This window comes from Mustelus asterias, chromosome 20 (assembly GCF_964213995.1).
Source record: "Mustelus asterias chromosome 20, sMusAst1.hap1.1, whole genome shotgun sequence".
Lineage (NCBI taxonomy): Eukaryota > Metazoa > Chordata > Chondrichthyes > Carcharhiniformes > Triakidae > Mustelus > Mustelus asterias.
The window spans coordinates 65,912,192-65,927,500 of record NC_135820.1 but is presented as its reverse complement, the minus strand read 5'-3'; the positions used below and the strand labels follow the sequence as shown (position 1 = coordinate 65,927,500).

Genomic DNA, 15,309 nt, shown 5'->3' with positions numbered 1-15,309 from the left:
CCCCGTCCACTGCTGCAATCAGCTAGTCCCGCCAAAAGTCAACAGACTTTGGGCCACCGAGTCTCCTGCGATGGGTCCCGTCACGATGGGGCCAAGAAGTCCCAGCCTATGTCTCAGGTCAATAACTACTTGATAGTCCACAACGTCTGTTAATAACTGGGCACTGACTGCACCTCAGTCAATGGGGAGGAATATAGTGTGCCACTGCATTGAGGTGGAGATGCCGGTGTTGGACTGGGCTGGGCACAATGAGAATCTCACAACACCAGGCTAAAATCCAACAGGTTTTTATGGAATCACGAGTTTTTGGAGTGCTGCTTCTTCATTAGCTGAGTGGTGAGACTCACCTGATGAAGGAGCAGCGTTCCAAAAGCTCGTGATTCCAAATAAACCTGTTGGACTTTAACCTGGTATTGCGAGACTTAGAACATAGAAACATAGAAAAACTACAGCACAAACAGGCCCTTCGGCCCACAAGTTGTGCCGAACACATCCCTACCTTCTCGACCTACCTATAACCCTCCATCCTATTAAGCTCCATGTACTCATCCAGGAGTCTCTTAAAAGACCCTATTGAGTTCGCCTCCACCACCACTGACAGCAGCCGATTCCACTCACCCACCACCCTCTGTGTGAAAAACTTATGCCTAACATCTCCCCTGTACCTACCCCCCAGCACCTTAAACCTGTGTCCTCTCGTAGCAGACATTTCCACCCTGGGAAAAAGCCTCTGTGAGTCCACCCTATCTATGCCTCTCAGCATCTTAAACACCTTTATTAGGTCTCCTCTCATCCTTCGTCTCTCCAAGGAGAAAAGACCGAGCTCCCTCAGCCTATCCTCATAAGGCATGCCACTCAATCCAGGCAACATCCTTGTAAATCTCCTCTGCACCCTTTCAATCTTTTCCATATCCTTCCTATAGTGAGGCGACCAGAACTGAGCAGAGTACTCCAAGTGGGGTCTAACGAGAGTCTTATATAGCTGCATCATTATCCCCGGACTCCTAAACTCAATCCCTCGATTGATAAAGGCCAGCACACCATACGCCTTCTTAATCACCTCCTCCACCTGCGAGGCTGATTTCAGAGTCCTATGGACCCGGACCCCAAGGTCCTTCTGATCCTCTACAGGACTAAGAGTCTTTCCCTTTATATTGTACTCCTTCATCCCATTTGACCTACCAAAATGGACCACGACGCATTTATCTGGGTTGAAGTCCATCTGCCACTTGTCCGCCCAGTCTTGCATCCTATCTATGTCCCTCTGTAACTTCTGACATCCCTCCAGACTATCCACAACCCCACCAACCTTCGTGTCGTCAGCAAACTTACCAACCCATCCCTCCGCTTCCTCATCCAGGTCATTTATGAAAATGACAAACAGCAAGGGTCCCAGAACAGATCCCTGGGGCACACCACTGGTGACCGACCTCCGTTTAGAAAAAGACACATCTACACCCACTCTCTGCCTCCTTTGGGCAAGCCACTTCTGGATCCACTGGGCAGCAGCCCCTTGGATCCCATACCCTCTCACTTTTTCTAGAAGCCTTGCATGGGGGACATTATCGAATGCCTTGCTAAAATCCATATAAACCACATATACCGCCTTCCCTTCGTCAATGTGTTTAGTCACATTTTCGAAGAACTCCACCAGGCTCGTAAGGCACGATCTGCCCTTGACAAAGCCATGCTGAGTATTCTTGAGCATACTAAACCTCTCTAAATGCTCATATATCCTGTCCCTCAGGATCTTCTCCATCAGTTTACCAACCACTGAGGTTAGACTCACTGGTCGGTAATTACCTGGGCTATCCCTATTCCCCTTCTTGAAAATAGGAACCACATCCGCAATCCTCCGGCACCTCTCCCGTCTCCATCGACGACGCAAAGATCATCGCCAGAGGCTCTGCAATCTCTTCCCTCGCCTCCCACAGTAACCTGGGGTACATCCCATCTGGACCCGGCGACTTATCTATCTTGATGCCATTCAAAGATTCCAGCACAACCTCTTTCTTAAAGTCCACATACTCAATCCTTTCAGTCCACCGCACGCCCGCAGTACATCCACCCAGGTTTTTCTCCTCTGTGAAAACCGAGGCAAAATACTCATTGAGCATCTCTGCCATTTTTACTGGTTCTGTACAGACTTTCCCGCCTTCACCTTTTATAGGCCCTATTCCTTCATGTCTCATCCTTTTACTCTTCACATATTTATAGAACACCTTAGGGTTCTCCTTAATCCTACTGCCAGGGCCTTCTCATGACCCCTTCTGGCTCTCCTAATTTCCTTCTTTAGTCCCTTCCTACAAGCAGTATACTCTTCTAAATCCCTATCTTCGCCAAGCTCTCTGAGCCTTTTGTACGCTTTCCTTTTCTTCTCGACTAGGTCCCGCACAGCTTTCGTGCACCACGGTTCCTTTAACCGACCAACACCTCCTTGTCTGCTCGGAACGTTGTCCTGTAGAACTCTAGACAGACATTCCTTGAAAAACTGCCACCTCTCTTCAGTACATTTCCCCGAGAATACCTCCTTCCAATTTACTCCTCTAATTTGCTGTCTAATGTCTTCATATTTACCCTTACTCCATATAAACACTTTCCTAGCTTGCCTGATCCTCTCTTTTTCCAATGCAAGCCTAAAGGAGATAGAGTTATGATCCCTATCCCCAAGATGCTCTCCCACTGATAGATCTGACATCTGTCCAGGTTCATTGGTCAGTATCAGATCAAGTACAGCCTCTCCTCTTGTAGGCTTGTCCACATGCTGTGTCTGGAAACCCTCCTGAACACACCTAACAAACTCTTCCCCATCCAATCCCCTTACCCTAGGGATATTCCAATCTATGTTTGGAAAATTAAAGTCTCCCATCACAACAACTCTGCTATTACTGGATCTCTCCAGGATCAGTTTCCCTATCAGCTCCTCCACCTCCTTGTTACTATTGGGCGGCCTATAGAAAACTCCCAGCAAAGTGACCGGCCCCTTCCCACTCTGAACTTCCACCCACAGAGACTCTGTGGACAATCCCTCCACAGCATACACCTTCTCTACAGCTGTGACACTATCCCTGATCAGCAGTGCCACTTTACCCCCTCTCTTGCCTCCCTCCCTGTCCTTCCTGAAACATCTGAATCCCGGCACCAGGAGTATCCAGTCCTGTCCCTGAGACATCCAAGTCTCCGTAACGGCCACCACATCATACTTCCAGGCATCGAACGACGCTCTGAGCTCATCCCCTTTATTCACTATACTCCTGGCATTAAAGTAAACACATCTCAATCCTTTGGTCTGAGCTCTCCCCTTCTCTATTCCCTGTCCATCTGCCCTCTTGCACTGCCTATAACCCTTCTCTGTTTGCGAGCTACCTTCCTCACTCTCAGTCACCTCATTTTGATCCCCTCCCCCCCAACCTATCTAGTTTAAACTCTCCCCAGTAGCCTTAGCCAACCTTCCTGCCAGGATATTGGTCCTGCATTGAGAACAATCCTTTCTCCATCCACCACCTCTGCCCACAAGCCTGAATTTCAGAAAATTCTGGAAATGTTTTGCTTTCTTTTTCTTACGAAGCCATGATGTGGTGATCCTGGCATTGGACTGGGATGGGCACAGTAAGAAGTCTCACAACACCAGGTTAAAGTCCAACAGGTTTACTTGGCAGCACGAGCTTTTGGAGCGCTGCTCCTACATCAGGTGACTCACCTGATGAAGGAGTAGCGCTCCGAAAGCTCGTGCTACCAAATAAACCTGTGGGACTTTAACCTGGTTTTCTTATGAAGGAACAAATCTATCAGAAAATGTTGCCTTCTTACCCGATGTCCAGAAGTCCTGTGGCCTTTTCCTTTTCTTCTTTTTTGGCTCTATCTCATTGCTTCGGGACTGACGCCTCTCATTTCCCAACATTATCCCCTGGGTTCGGTGCACTTCTTGAAAGTCTGCCATCTAATAGAGCAAATAAATCTTTCAGAATGCACAACGGAAAACTGCAAACTATAAAATACAAGGACTTCCCTCTTGTCAGTAAGGTAAGGGCATGAATTTTATGTTGCTCGGGTGGGTACATGCCTGACCTAGAAAAATTGAACACCAGTGGCTGCCCCTCAGGGATGAGGGGGCTGGTGGAGAAAAGGATGAAAGAGAGATGTGACGTGCTCTGTATTCTCACTCATTGTATAAAGCCGAGGTAACGACTCGGTCAAACATAGTCAAGCAAACTACAAAGGAAGGAGAGAGGCATTCAGCAGAAAAACAGGTTTGATTACTTGCTGCGCATTATAGTTACTCATTGTCCCTGTAACTTGTTTGGTTGGCATGTGACGTAACTGTGGCTATGTTGGATTAACATATTTGGTTAGGAGGGTACAAGGAAAACTCGATAGAGCATAGACTATAGTACGGGCACAGCTTGCAATTCTTCTGACTAAACAGTGCACTGTTAGTTACATAAGTTGGGCATGGAGTTATAAGGACCAGGTTCACTTTGTTTCATAAAAGGTAAGCACTCTTCTCAATAGAGTGCCAACGTAAAACCTTGCCGAAGGTGAGGTGCATATCGATAATGGGTAACACCAATAGCCAACTCTGAACAGACAACTTGCTGAGACCCAGATTGCTGCAGTCCCAGCAAACCATATCTGCAGTAAGCCGTTGTATCTTAGAATCATAGAATCCCTACAGTGCAGAAGGAGGCAATTCGGCCCACCGAGTCTGCACTGATCACAATCCCACCCAGGTCCTATCCCCATAACCCCATGCATGTACCCAAGCTAGTCCCCCTGACACTAAGGGACAATTTCGCATGGCCAATCCACCTAATCCACACAACTTTGGACTGTGGGAGGGAACCGGAACACCCACACGAAACGCACGCAGACACGGGAAGAATGTGTAAACTCCACAAAGTGACCCAAGCCGGGGATCGAACCCGGCAGTGCTAACCACTGTGCCACCACGCCGCCCCGTCCTCAGAAGCCTTGGTTCAGAGTTGCTGAGCTGGAGCCTGAGCTGCAGATGTTTTGGAGCATCTGGGAGGAGGGGAGTTACCTGGACATGTTGTTCCAAGAGGCAATCACACCTTTTAGGTTAGGTAGACTTTCACAGTCTATGGTCAATGGTCAGGGACAGGAGGGGGTGACTGGGAGTCAGGCAGATGTGGGGATCCAGCATGTAGTAATGCCTCAGCCCTGCCTTTAACCTACAGGCACGAGGTGCTTGCTACCTGCATGGATCAAGAGTGAATAAGTAAACTGACCACGGCAGCATCAGACAGGATGCCATTCAAATGGCAGCGGTGGAGGGGCGGGAGAGCAAAAAGGAACATGGTGGTGATAGAGGACAGTATAGGCAGGAGACTAGACACTTTTCTCACTTTTGCTGCGACTGGGAGCCTAAGATTGAGGACATCGCCTCATGGTTGAAGATGAACTTGGAGGAGGATCCAGATGTCCAGGGGCGGCATGGTAGCACAGTGGTTAGCATTGCTGCTTCACAGCTCCAGGGACCTGGGTTCGATTCCTGGCTTGGGTCACTGTCTGTGTGGAGTTTGCACGTTCTCCTCGTGTCTGCATGGGTTTCCTCCGGGTGCTCTGGTTTCCTCCTACAGTCCAAAGGTGTGCGGGTTAGGTTGACTGGCCATGCTTAAATTGCCCCTTAGTGTCCTGAGATGCGTAGGTTAGAGGGATTAGCGGGTAAATGTGTAGGGATAAGGGGGTAGGGCCTGGGTGGGATTGTGGTCAGTGCAGACTCGATGGGCCAAATGGCCTCTTTCTGCACTGTAGGGTTTCTATGATTCTATGTCCACAAAGGAAACAACATTGTAGGTGTAATTAGGAATTATGCTCTGCAAATTAAAATGCAGAACATGAAAGGTATTAGAATCATATTCGGCCCATCTAGTCTGCACCGAGTCTGTGACAGAGCACCTTCCCCAGGCCCTACCCCTGCAACCACACATATTTACCCCACTAATCTACACATCTTGGGATACAAAGGGGCAATTTTGCATGGCTAATCCACATAACCTGCACTTCTTTGGACATCTTTTTTAATATTCATCTCTGGATTGTTACCTGAGCCGTGTGCCAATTGGCATTGGGTTAGGCAGATTAGAGAATCAAACATGGGATGCAATGAGTGGTGTCGGAAGAACTTTCAATTAATGAGGACCAGGCCCCAGTAACAAGGGAAAAGAGTGTTGTTTCATTGGGATGGGCTTGATGAAGCAAGGGTGACCCTCTGTCGGGCCGAATCACATATCTAGGGCTATGGATAGAGTTTTAAACTAAGAGAGGGGTGTAGAGTTCAGGAGAAAGTAGATTTAAGGATATAAGCAGCAAAGTAGCGGCAACAGAACAGTTTGCGATGCAGGTGGAACAGAACATTTAACAGTAATTGTCCGTCAGCAAGTAAGGTCCACTCATGGAACAGCAGTAAAAACAGAAATGTAAGATTCTTTATCTGAAAGAGCAAAGCATCTGCAATGAGATAGATCAACACAATCTGACTATTTCTATATACTGGGTGATCCCTCCTTTGGTAGAGTGAACAGAGACATCGCTGAATGATTCTGCCTCCTTGTGCTGCATAACGTCAATGGAAATGTAACCTGAAATTTAAACATTCTGTTATGCGTGTGATGAATGTCTTTCATAAAGAGTTCCTTTGTTTGGATTTCCAATGAAGTTATAGATATGTAAAACATGAACAAAAAGCACCTTTATCATGTTGGCACTAGTAAAGATCAACAAGAGGAATCTTGCAAGTTTTTTTGGCCAACAGGAATAAACCATTGTCTGGGTAGCTTTGCAATGGAATCTAAAACATTATGGCCGTGATTCTCCCATCCCACTGCGCTAATGTTTTAGCACAATGGTCTGGGAGAATCTCGATTCATGGGGTTTGCGTGAGTGTTCGTGTCCTGCTTGCGTCTCCCAGCGCCGGACTTCCGGCAGCGACTACTCCGGGCCAGAAATCGGCAGGGAGACACACAGACCATTTAAATGGTCTTTTCTATTTCATTTGCATGTGATTAGCATCTCCCACCCTGCCAGAGTATTTCACTCCAGTGGGGATTACACTAGCTCTGTACTAATGGGGAACTAGTGGCCCGAAACCGCTGGAGTGAAGGGGGGCAATCGGGGCCCCCCAGAGGATCGGGTGGAGGGGTACCCCCTGGGCATTGGCACCCTGGCAGTCCCAGCCTGTGCCCCGGAACTGTCCAAGGGGCAAAGTGCCAATGTCCAGGGGGCACGTTGACAATGCCCATCAAGTATGGAGCAGTGCCAAAGAGGCGGGGCATATGGGGGGGACCTGATGGGGACGGGGTCGAGGGGTAGATCGGTGGGGGTGCGGGGTCCCGCTGCCACTCTGCAGTCGGGATCGGTGGGGGAGGCAGGGAGGCCAGTGATCGGGGCGGGCTGAAGGGTATGTCGGGGGTGGGGGGAAATAAGCCTGCTGGAGGGATCGGCAGGGGAAGGGGGGCTGGAGATCCAGGCGGGCCGGGCCAGGAGGGGGGAGTTCAGGTCTGGGCCTGGGAATGTTCGGGACGTGGGGGGAGGGGAGGGGGGAGGACAGCCGTCGTTGCGGAGGTCACGGGGCTGGCCAACGATCGAGCTGGCCAGCATTTGGGAGGCCGGCAGTGGGGGACCACTGTGCATGCATCGATCTCAGCGCTGACAAATCAGTGCATGTGCAGTGGCCCACTCAGCGCACTGATTTCAGCCTCTACAGTGGGAATAGGCCCCGCCCCCTAGTTTTTAATGATATTCACACTGGTGGCCTCTGCAGTGCAACACTGTGTGGGAGATCCTTCTTTGAACTCCCACTGAAAAAAAGGTGTGAATTACTCTAGTTTTCATGTGAATTCGACACTTAGAATTTTTTTGGGAGCATTCCGCCCTATGATTCATTTTACAGTGAAGCAAATTTGCTTCTTTTCTGTTGGACATTAAATAATTACGTGAATGGAGGTATATAAAGGAAAACTATGAAGAGGAAAATCGGAATGAAGTCTACTTGATTAATAGAATCATAAAATCCCTACAGTGCAGGAGTGGCCATTCAGCCCATCGAACCTACACTGACTATCTTACAGAGTATCTTACCCAGGCCCTCTCCCCTGCCCTCTTCCTGTGACCACACACATTTACCATGGCTAATCCATCTAACCTACACATTTTTGGACACTAAGGGACAATTTAGCATGGCCAATCCACCTAACCTGCACATCTTTGGATCGATTTGATTTGATTAGAAGAAAACAATTGTGTGGGCTGTGTTAAGGACAAGCAATCTTCTCTGTTTGATTTTCCTCCATGCACTCCACCCACATACTTACATAGTATCAAAATAAGACAAAAGTCTTTCCCCAATTTATCTTTTTCAATGCAATGGTGTTATGATAGCAGCCTATAAAATGGGACCAGTTTCCTTCACTGTTAACATTCAAAATAGCTTCTAAATTTGAACATAGCTTTACTGGTTTATACTATATATTTCAACGTAGATAGTCGATATAGGTTTAAGGTGAGAGGAGAGAGATACAAAAGGGTCCAGAGGGGCATTTTTTTCACACAGAGGGTGGTGAGTGTCTGGAACAAACTGCCAGAGGTAGCAGTGGAGGCGGGTACAATTTTGTCTTACAAAAACGTTTAGACAGTTACATGTGTAAGATGGGTATTGAGGGATATGGGCCAAACATGGGCAATTGGGACTAGTTTAGGGGTTAAAAAAAGGGTGGCATGGACAAGTTGGGCTGAAGGGCCTGTTTCCATGCTGTAAACCTCTATGACTCTATAACCTGTTAAACCTAACTAGAAGACATAGTTAAGGCACTTAGCAACCAAGGACATACCAAGCCTGAGGAATATCTTTACATTTCATTTTCAACATTGCCTTTTATATGTTCTGAGGACTTCTTCGGTTATGGATCAAACTATTTCCGTGATCTAGCCTCTGTACTAACCTCACGTTGAGAGGGATCATGCGCATCTGGTTGCATGTTCAAAAATTGGAGATGAACTTCCACTGAAGGGAAAAAGAAATATGTAATTTATTACATCTATTAAATTATTAGACAGCAAATATAAATGTTGGATACTTGCAGTTTTCGTTCTCTCTGAGGATAATTGGACAGCTATCCTCCTTGAGGATTACATTTGTTTTTATTGAATAGTTCTAAGAAAATGCAAATTTATTAATCAATTCCTGCCACTTCAAAATTTTTAACACTTCAGAAACTTATTTCACTTGAATTATTGATGTAAATCCCATGGTTAAACCCCACGATTAAGTGACCCCATCAAAATGGCAGCCTAATTAGAGCAAGCTCCAACCATGCCAGGAACTTTCTGAGCAAAACAAATCATGTTCATCTATTAACAAACAATAGTAAAGTGAATTCCTAATCAAAGCAATTTCAGTTAACTTTCTGGAAAAGCTGAACCACTAAATAAAAACTGTGCATCACACACATGCATACACAGGTGTGTTATTATCACATTACCTGCTTGGTTGATGAAGAAAACACCACCCTCGTGGGTGTTGTCAATTAGCCATTGCCATGTAAACTTCAATTCCCATTTATAGAAAATATGGAGAACCCATATGAGGCAGCACGGTGGCACAGTGGTTAGCACTGCTGCCTCACAACGCCAGGGACCCGGGTTCGATTCCCGGCTTGGGTCGCTGTCTATGTGGAGTTTGCACGTTCTCCCCGTGTCTGGGTGGGTTTCCTCCGGGTGCTCCGGTTTCCTCCCACAATCCAAAGATGTGTGGATTAGGTGGATTGGCCATGCTAAATTGCCTCTTAACGTGAGGGGGACTAGCTAGGATAAATGCATGGGGTTATGGGGATAGGGCCTGGGTGGAATTGTGGTCGGTGCAGACTCAATGGGCTGAATGGCCTCCTTCTGCACTGTAGGATTCGATGAACATATACACATATGGATAAAGAATATCATTTTCAAAATCCGAAATGGCTTTAGAAAGAAAAGTTCCCCAACGCATGATGGTCACCTTACCCTCGCACCTTACATGTAAATAAACGTTGAAATCAACACTTACATGTTAGAAATTTCTAATCATTTTTGAAGATCAATGTACTTACCTCTTGGATTTCCACCATTCCTGGTCCTGGGTCTTTTAGTGCACAGTTTCATTCTAATTCTCGGATTGACGTCTGCCTCTCTGGATTTAGAATTGCTGTCATATTGTGCCTGCAAGGAGAGTATCTGATCCTCTATCTCAACTCATATAGCACAGTGCACATAGGACACCACAATACACTTTTTAGTTACTTGTACGCACTTAGAAGAGTAGCTATGAAATTGTAACAGACTACAGAATATAGTTCATTAATTTTAATTGCATGGGATACAAGTAACTGTGAATGCTAAGATAAAGGCAAAATACTGTGGATGCTGGAATCTGACACAAAAACAAAAAATGCTGGAGAAACACAGCAGGCCTGACAGCGTCTGTGGAGGGAGAACAGAGCCAATGTTTCAAGTCAACCACAGATGCTGTCAGACCCGCTGAGTTCCTCCAGCATTAACTGTAAATGCTAATTGCCTACTTCAATTAATTCTAATTTTTAATTGCACTTATTTCTGTTATACCAAGTGATTTACAGATGTACCTTCCCCCCTTTGCTTGTGCCTAAACATAATGGTGGTAAAATACACTCGCCAGTAATTGACTGAGAAGTGAAATCATTTCTGTAATGGACAGTTTCCCATGAGAACTTCAATATGATGCACAGAAATGTATCTACATCTATGTTTGATATTAATATGGTTGGAATTGTAGCTCTACAAATTTCTCCACTCTGCAATGCTTCCACTTTTGTGTAGTTAGCTGAGAGGAAGGTGCAGCATGGTAAAATTCTGAGCTGCATTGGATTTGAGATGATAAGTTGCTATGGTTCTATATGGCTGCTCTATAGTAACAATTTGCTATTCTTCTACGAACATCACATGCTTTTCAGTGATGTTTTACAATTAGCTAACTTTTTCCAAAAGATGTTTATGTAGCAAGTGAGAAAGGATGTATTAAAGATGATCAAATATGTGGCAAAAAACACAACCCAGGCCCGACACCCTGACGCAGCTCACTGCCAACGTTGGTGGAGTAGCTACTGGGGAAACGCAAACAACGCAGGCGTTAACCCTTTTCCTTAATTGGTTCAATGTCTCTACTACTGGGGGCAGCATGGTGGCACAGTTGTTAGCATTGCTGCCCCACAGCACCAGGGACCCAGGTTCGATTCCCGACTCGGGTCACTGTCTGTGTGGAGTTTGCACATTCTCCCCATGTCTGCGTGGGTTTCCTCCGGGTGCTCCGGTTTCCTCCCACAGTCCAAAGATGTGCAGGTTAGGTGGATTTGCCATGCTAAATCGCCTGTTAGTAAGGGGGACTCGCTAGGTTAAATGGGGTTATGGGGATAGGGCCTGGGTGGGATTGTGGTCGGTGCAGACTCAATAGGCCGAATAACCTCCTCCTGCACTGTAGTATTATATGATTCTATGATTCTACTAAATAGTGGATTCAGGAATCCAAGACAAAGGCTTGTCTGATAATTTCCAGTCTAGTGACATCCAAGTTGTACTTGTTTATCTTTAGAAAGATGGCTTAACCAATTATTGGAATGAAAATTAAAACAAATCAGAGTCTAAGCCACAGCACTGAATAGATAATTTTCCTTGTATCTAGTTCTTTCTACGAATTCACTTCTATCATTTAATCGACAGTGACAAAAGTTCATTTATTCTCAGATATTAACTTTACACTTTTGAGAATCATAGGCATTTAACCCATGATTGTCATTTACAATAGACTTTTCCCCATTGCTGGCATGAGAAATTTATGTTCAATATTGAACAGCAATATTTACAAATGAAGATAACAGTAATTCCATAGCACTAATATTTTATTTCTTACAAAACATGATAACACACCTTAATGTTCAAATTCTTGTACACTTTGTCTTCATTGTCACTCAATTCTAATCCATCTTTAGGGCTTGACACAACTTGTGTCTTATCCTTATCTTTACCGGACGTTTCAACACTCAACACCTTGGTGTCTGTTTCATAAGAATGTGTATTGTTCTTGGAATTTCCACTTGCTAAATTATCGTCAGTGTATTTCTTCTGTGCTGGCTCTTTGAATCTTGGTTTCTTGGACTCAAATTGTATGGACAATTCACTTCTGTTAGTGGACCAGGATGGCCCCTTATTTTTACTGTAATCTGATAAATCCAGAGGTTTCTCCAGTGGTCTGTCAATTCTTCCCTCAGTGTTTGTACAGAGATCAGGATCCTTTTCTTCTCTCGCATGTTTTTGCCTCATTGTGTCTGTCTGCTCTGAACTGTGACTGTTGCTCCTGCAATCTTTAGACCAATTGTGTACTTCCCTGCAACCAGGATAAGAAAGCACATCATGTTGACATCTGAACAGCTTATACTAAGATCAAATCATTCAGTTGACATGTTTACTTCCATATTTATATTTAAGAGGTCTACTTAAAATCTATGTTAAAACCAACATTTCAGTCACATTGGACTTGATTTTTGCAGATCAGGCGTGTTCCACGAACCTTTAAAAATAGTGGATGGGCCAATTTTCATCAGATTCTACTTTCACCGGGAGAAGAACTGGAAACAAGAGCAGGCTATAACTCTCATACGTGGAAATCCCAAACTCAGTTGGGCCATTTAAACTTGGTACTAAGTTGTAAATTCAATTTGATTGACAGCTCAAATAGGTCATTAATGGATTAGATGTCCTTGATGTGAGGTTATGAATATAAATTGTGTTTCTGTAAGGAATTAAGTACTTGTGGGGATTTAAATATATTAGGGGAAAGGGATTTTTTTAATATAGTGAACTCTGCATTAGATATTTAGAACTGTATTTTGTTTCATCTCAACTACCTTTTCAGGCAGTTCTCCTGCCTATGATAGATACTGGGCTTGTTGACATGGAGGACGTAAAGGCAAAGGATGATGGGTGGATGGGCATCAATTTGGCACTGGACTGTAAAGAGCCATGATGGTGGGTTGGCATGCATGGGAACTAAATTGGCATAGGGGCTACACAGGGACACGAGAATGAGTGGAGAATATGGTTTGGCATGAGTTGGCAACGTTGGCACAGGGGCTATAAGGAGCCAGGGGGATGGGATGGGAGTATGGAGGATAGGAGGGGCCAATATGCTGGGTGAAGTACATGGGTTCGCATAGAAGATATGAGAGGCCATTGAGTGTAGGTTGGTAAGAACCGGCATGTATAGGCATGGGGAGTGGGTGGGGGGGGCGATGAGGGGGTGTGAGGAGTTAGGGTTCGTGGGTTTAATGTTACAGAGAACTGAGGTGGGCCAATGGAACTGATTTTAATCTGTGTCTGAGGGTGGTGGGCCTGACTCTATCCCACACATGCCGCTTTCTGGAGTAAAAATCACTCCAACTGGGGCATTTCTTCCTGAGGCAAGTGCCAGGAAATGTCCTGAGCTGAGCTACCCGCTTTGGAAGTGAAAATCCAGCCCAACTGTCGATTCAGCAGGATTCCAGTTGTCTTGGTCCCCTGTCACAGGCACAGCTTAACTGCCCTCTGAAGTGGCCTACCACACCACCCAGTTCCTTTAAACTGCTGATGTCAACATATGAATAGCTCTTTCAAACATTTATAAAAAATATGGGTGTCTGTCATTCTTAACTTTCTGTAGCAATATGAAATGTTACATACTCGTACTGTCTCTGTTCTTGGTGGTTCACACTGGGCTGTAGCGTAGCAGCATCTCGCTCTGGTGTGCAGTATGTTCCACCACCGGTGTGCACCACTGCTATTGTTCCATGCAACTGATTAGATATTCTTTGGGAATGCTAGAATCAAACAAAATACATTTCTAAATATCTATTGCAGAGTTCACTATATAAAAAAGTCCCAGTCACATAATACATTTAAATCCCCTCAAGTCCTTAATCCTTTACAGAAACACCATTTATATTCATAACCTCATAACTATCATCAAGAATAGCTCTGAATGAATTTTAATTCTAGCTAATACAATTCTAGTTAATACGAAAATTAATTTGTCTTGCTAAGGAACAGGATTCCCAGTAAAGCTGAATATTGTCCAGATTATTATGCACCATAGTCTCATAGCCCTGTGTGTATCACATGCTGTGGTGTGTAACTCACTTCCTGACGCCTCAAAGCCTTCTACAAGGAGCAAATCAGGAGTGTGATGGAATACTCTCCCACTTGTCTGATTGGGTGCAGCTCCAATAACACTCAAGAAGCTTGACATCATCCAGGATTACTCAAGAACAGCTTCTTCCCTGCTGCCAATGACATTTGAATGGGCCTTTTGTATATTAAGCTGATCTTTCTCTACACTCTAGCTCTGACTGTAACATTATATTCTGCACCCTCTCCTTTCCTTCTCTCCTACTCTATGACCAGTATGTTTTGTCTGTATAGTGCGCAAGAATCAATAGTTTTCACTGTATCCCAATACGAGTGACAATAATAAATCAAATCAAAAAGATTTGTTAAGGGAAAGTCGTGGTTGACAAATTTAATCAAATTTTTTGAGGAGGTAATCCGGAGTGTTGATCAGGTTAATGCATTTGACGTGGTCTATATGGACTTTAGCAAGGCTGTTGATAAGGTCACTCGTGGCAGAGTGGTGAAGAAAGTAAAGGCTCATGGGATCCAAGGCAAAATGGCAGATTGTGGCACAAAGTGGTGTTCTCCCTGTGTCTGCGTGGGTTTCCTCCGGGTGCTCTGGTTTCCTCCCGCAGTCCAAAGATGTGCGGGTTAGTTGGATTGACCATGCTAAATTGACCCTAGTGTTAGGGGATTAGGGTAAATATGTGGTGTTTCGGAAATAGGGCGAGGTTGTGGTCAGTGCAGACTCGATGGACCAAATGACATCTTCTGCACTGTAGGGATTCTATGATTGGATCCAAAATTGACTGAGGTAGGAAGAAGAGGGTGATGGTATAGAGGGAAGTTTCTGTGATTGGAAATCTGTTTCCAGTGGGGTTCTGCAGGGCTCAGTGCTGGGGCCCTTGCTATTTGTGCTGTACATTAATGATTTGGACTGAAATGAAGGGGGTATGATCAAGAAATTAATGAATGACATGCAAATTGGTGTGGGAAATAGTGAGGAGGATAGCCGTAGACTGCAGGAGGATATTAATGGACTGGTCAGGTGGGCAGAGCAGTGGCAAATGGAATTCAACCTGGAAAAGTGTACGGTAATGCACTTGGGAAGGACTGACAAGGCAAAGGATTACACTATGAAAG

At 45.2% G+C, this 15,309-nt stretch overlaps 1 protein-coding gene across 1 annotated transcript in view; it reads right to left on the bottom strand.

The window, feature by feature from the left end:
• Positions 1–15,309, bottom strand: part of rbbp8l (retinoblastoma binding protein 8-like) — a 121,722-nt gene that overhangs the window by 45,213 nt on the left and 61,200 nt on the right. The window contains exons 9-13 of the mRNA XM_078236715.1: positions 13,741–13,877; positions 11,953–12,409; positions 10,104–10,212; positions 8,961–9,022; positions 3,811–3,940 (exon numbers count right to left, since the gene is read on the bottom strand). Coding sequence (XP_078092841.1) covers positions 3,811–3,940; positions 8,961–9,022; positions 10,104–10,212; positions 11,953–12,409; positions 13,741–13,877 — 895 coding nt within the window. The remainder of the gene's footprint in view (positions 1–3,810; positions 3,941–8,960; positions 9,023–10,103; positions 10,213–11,952; positions 12,410–13,740; positions 13,878–15,309) is intronic.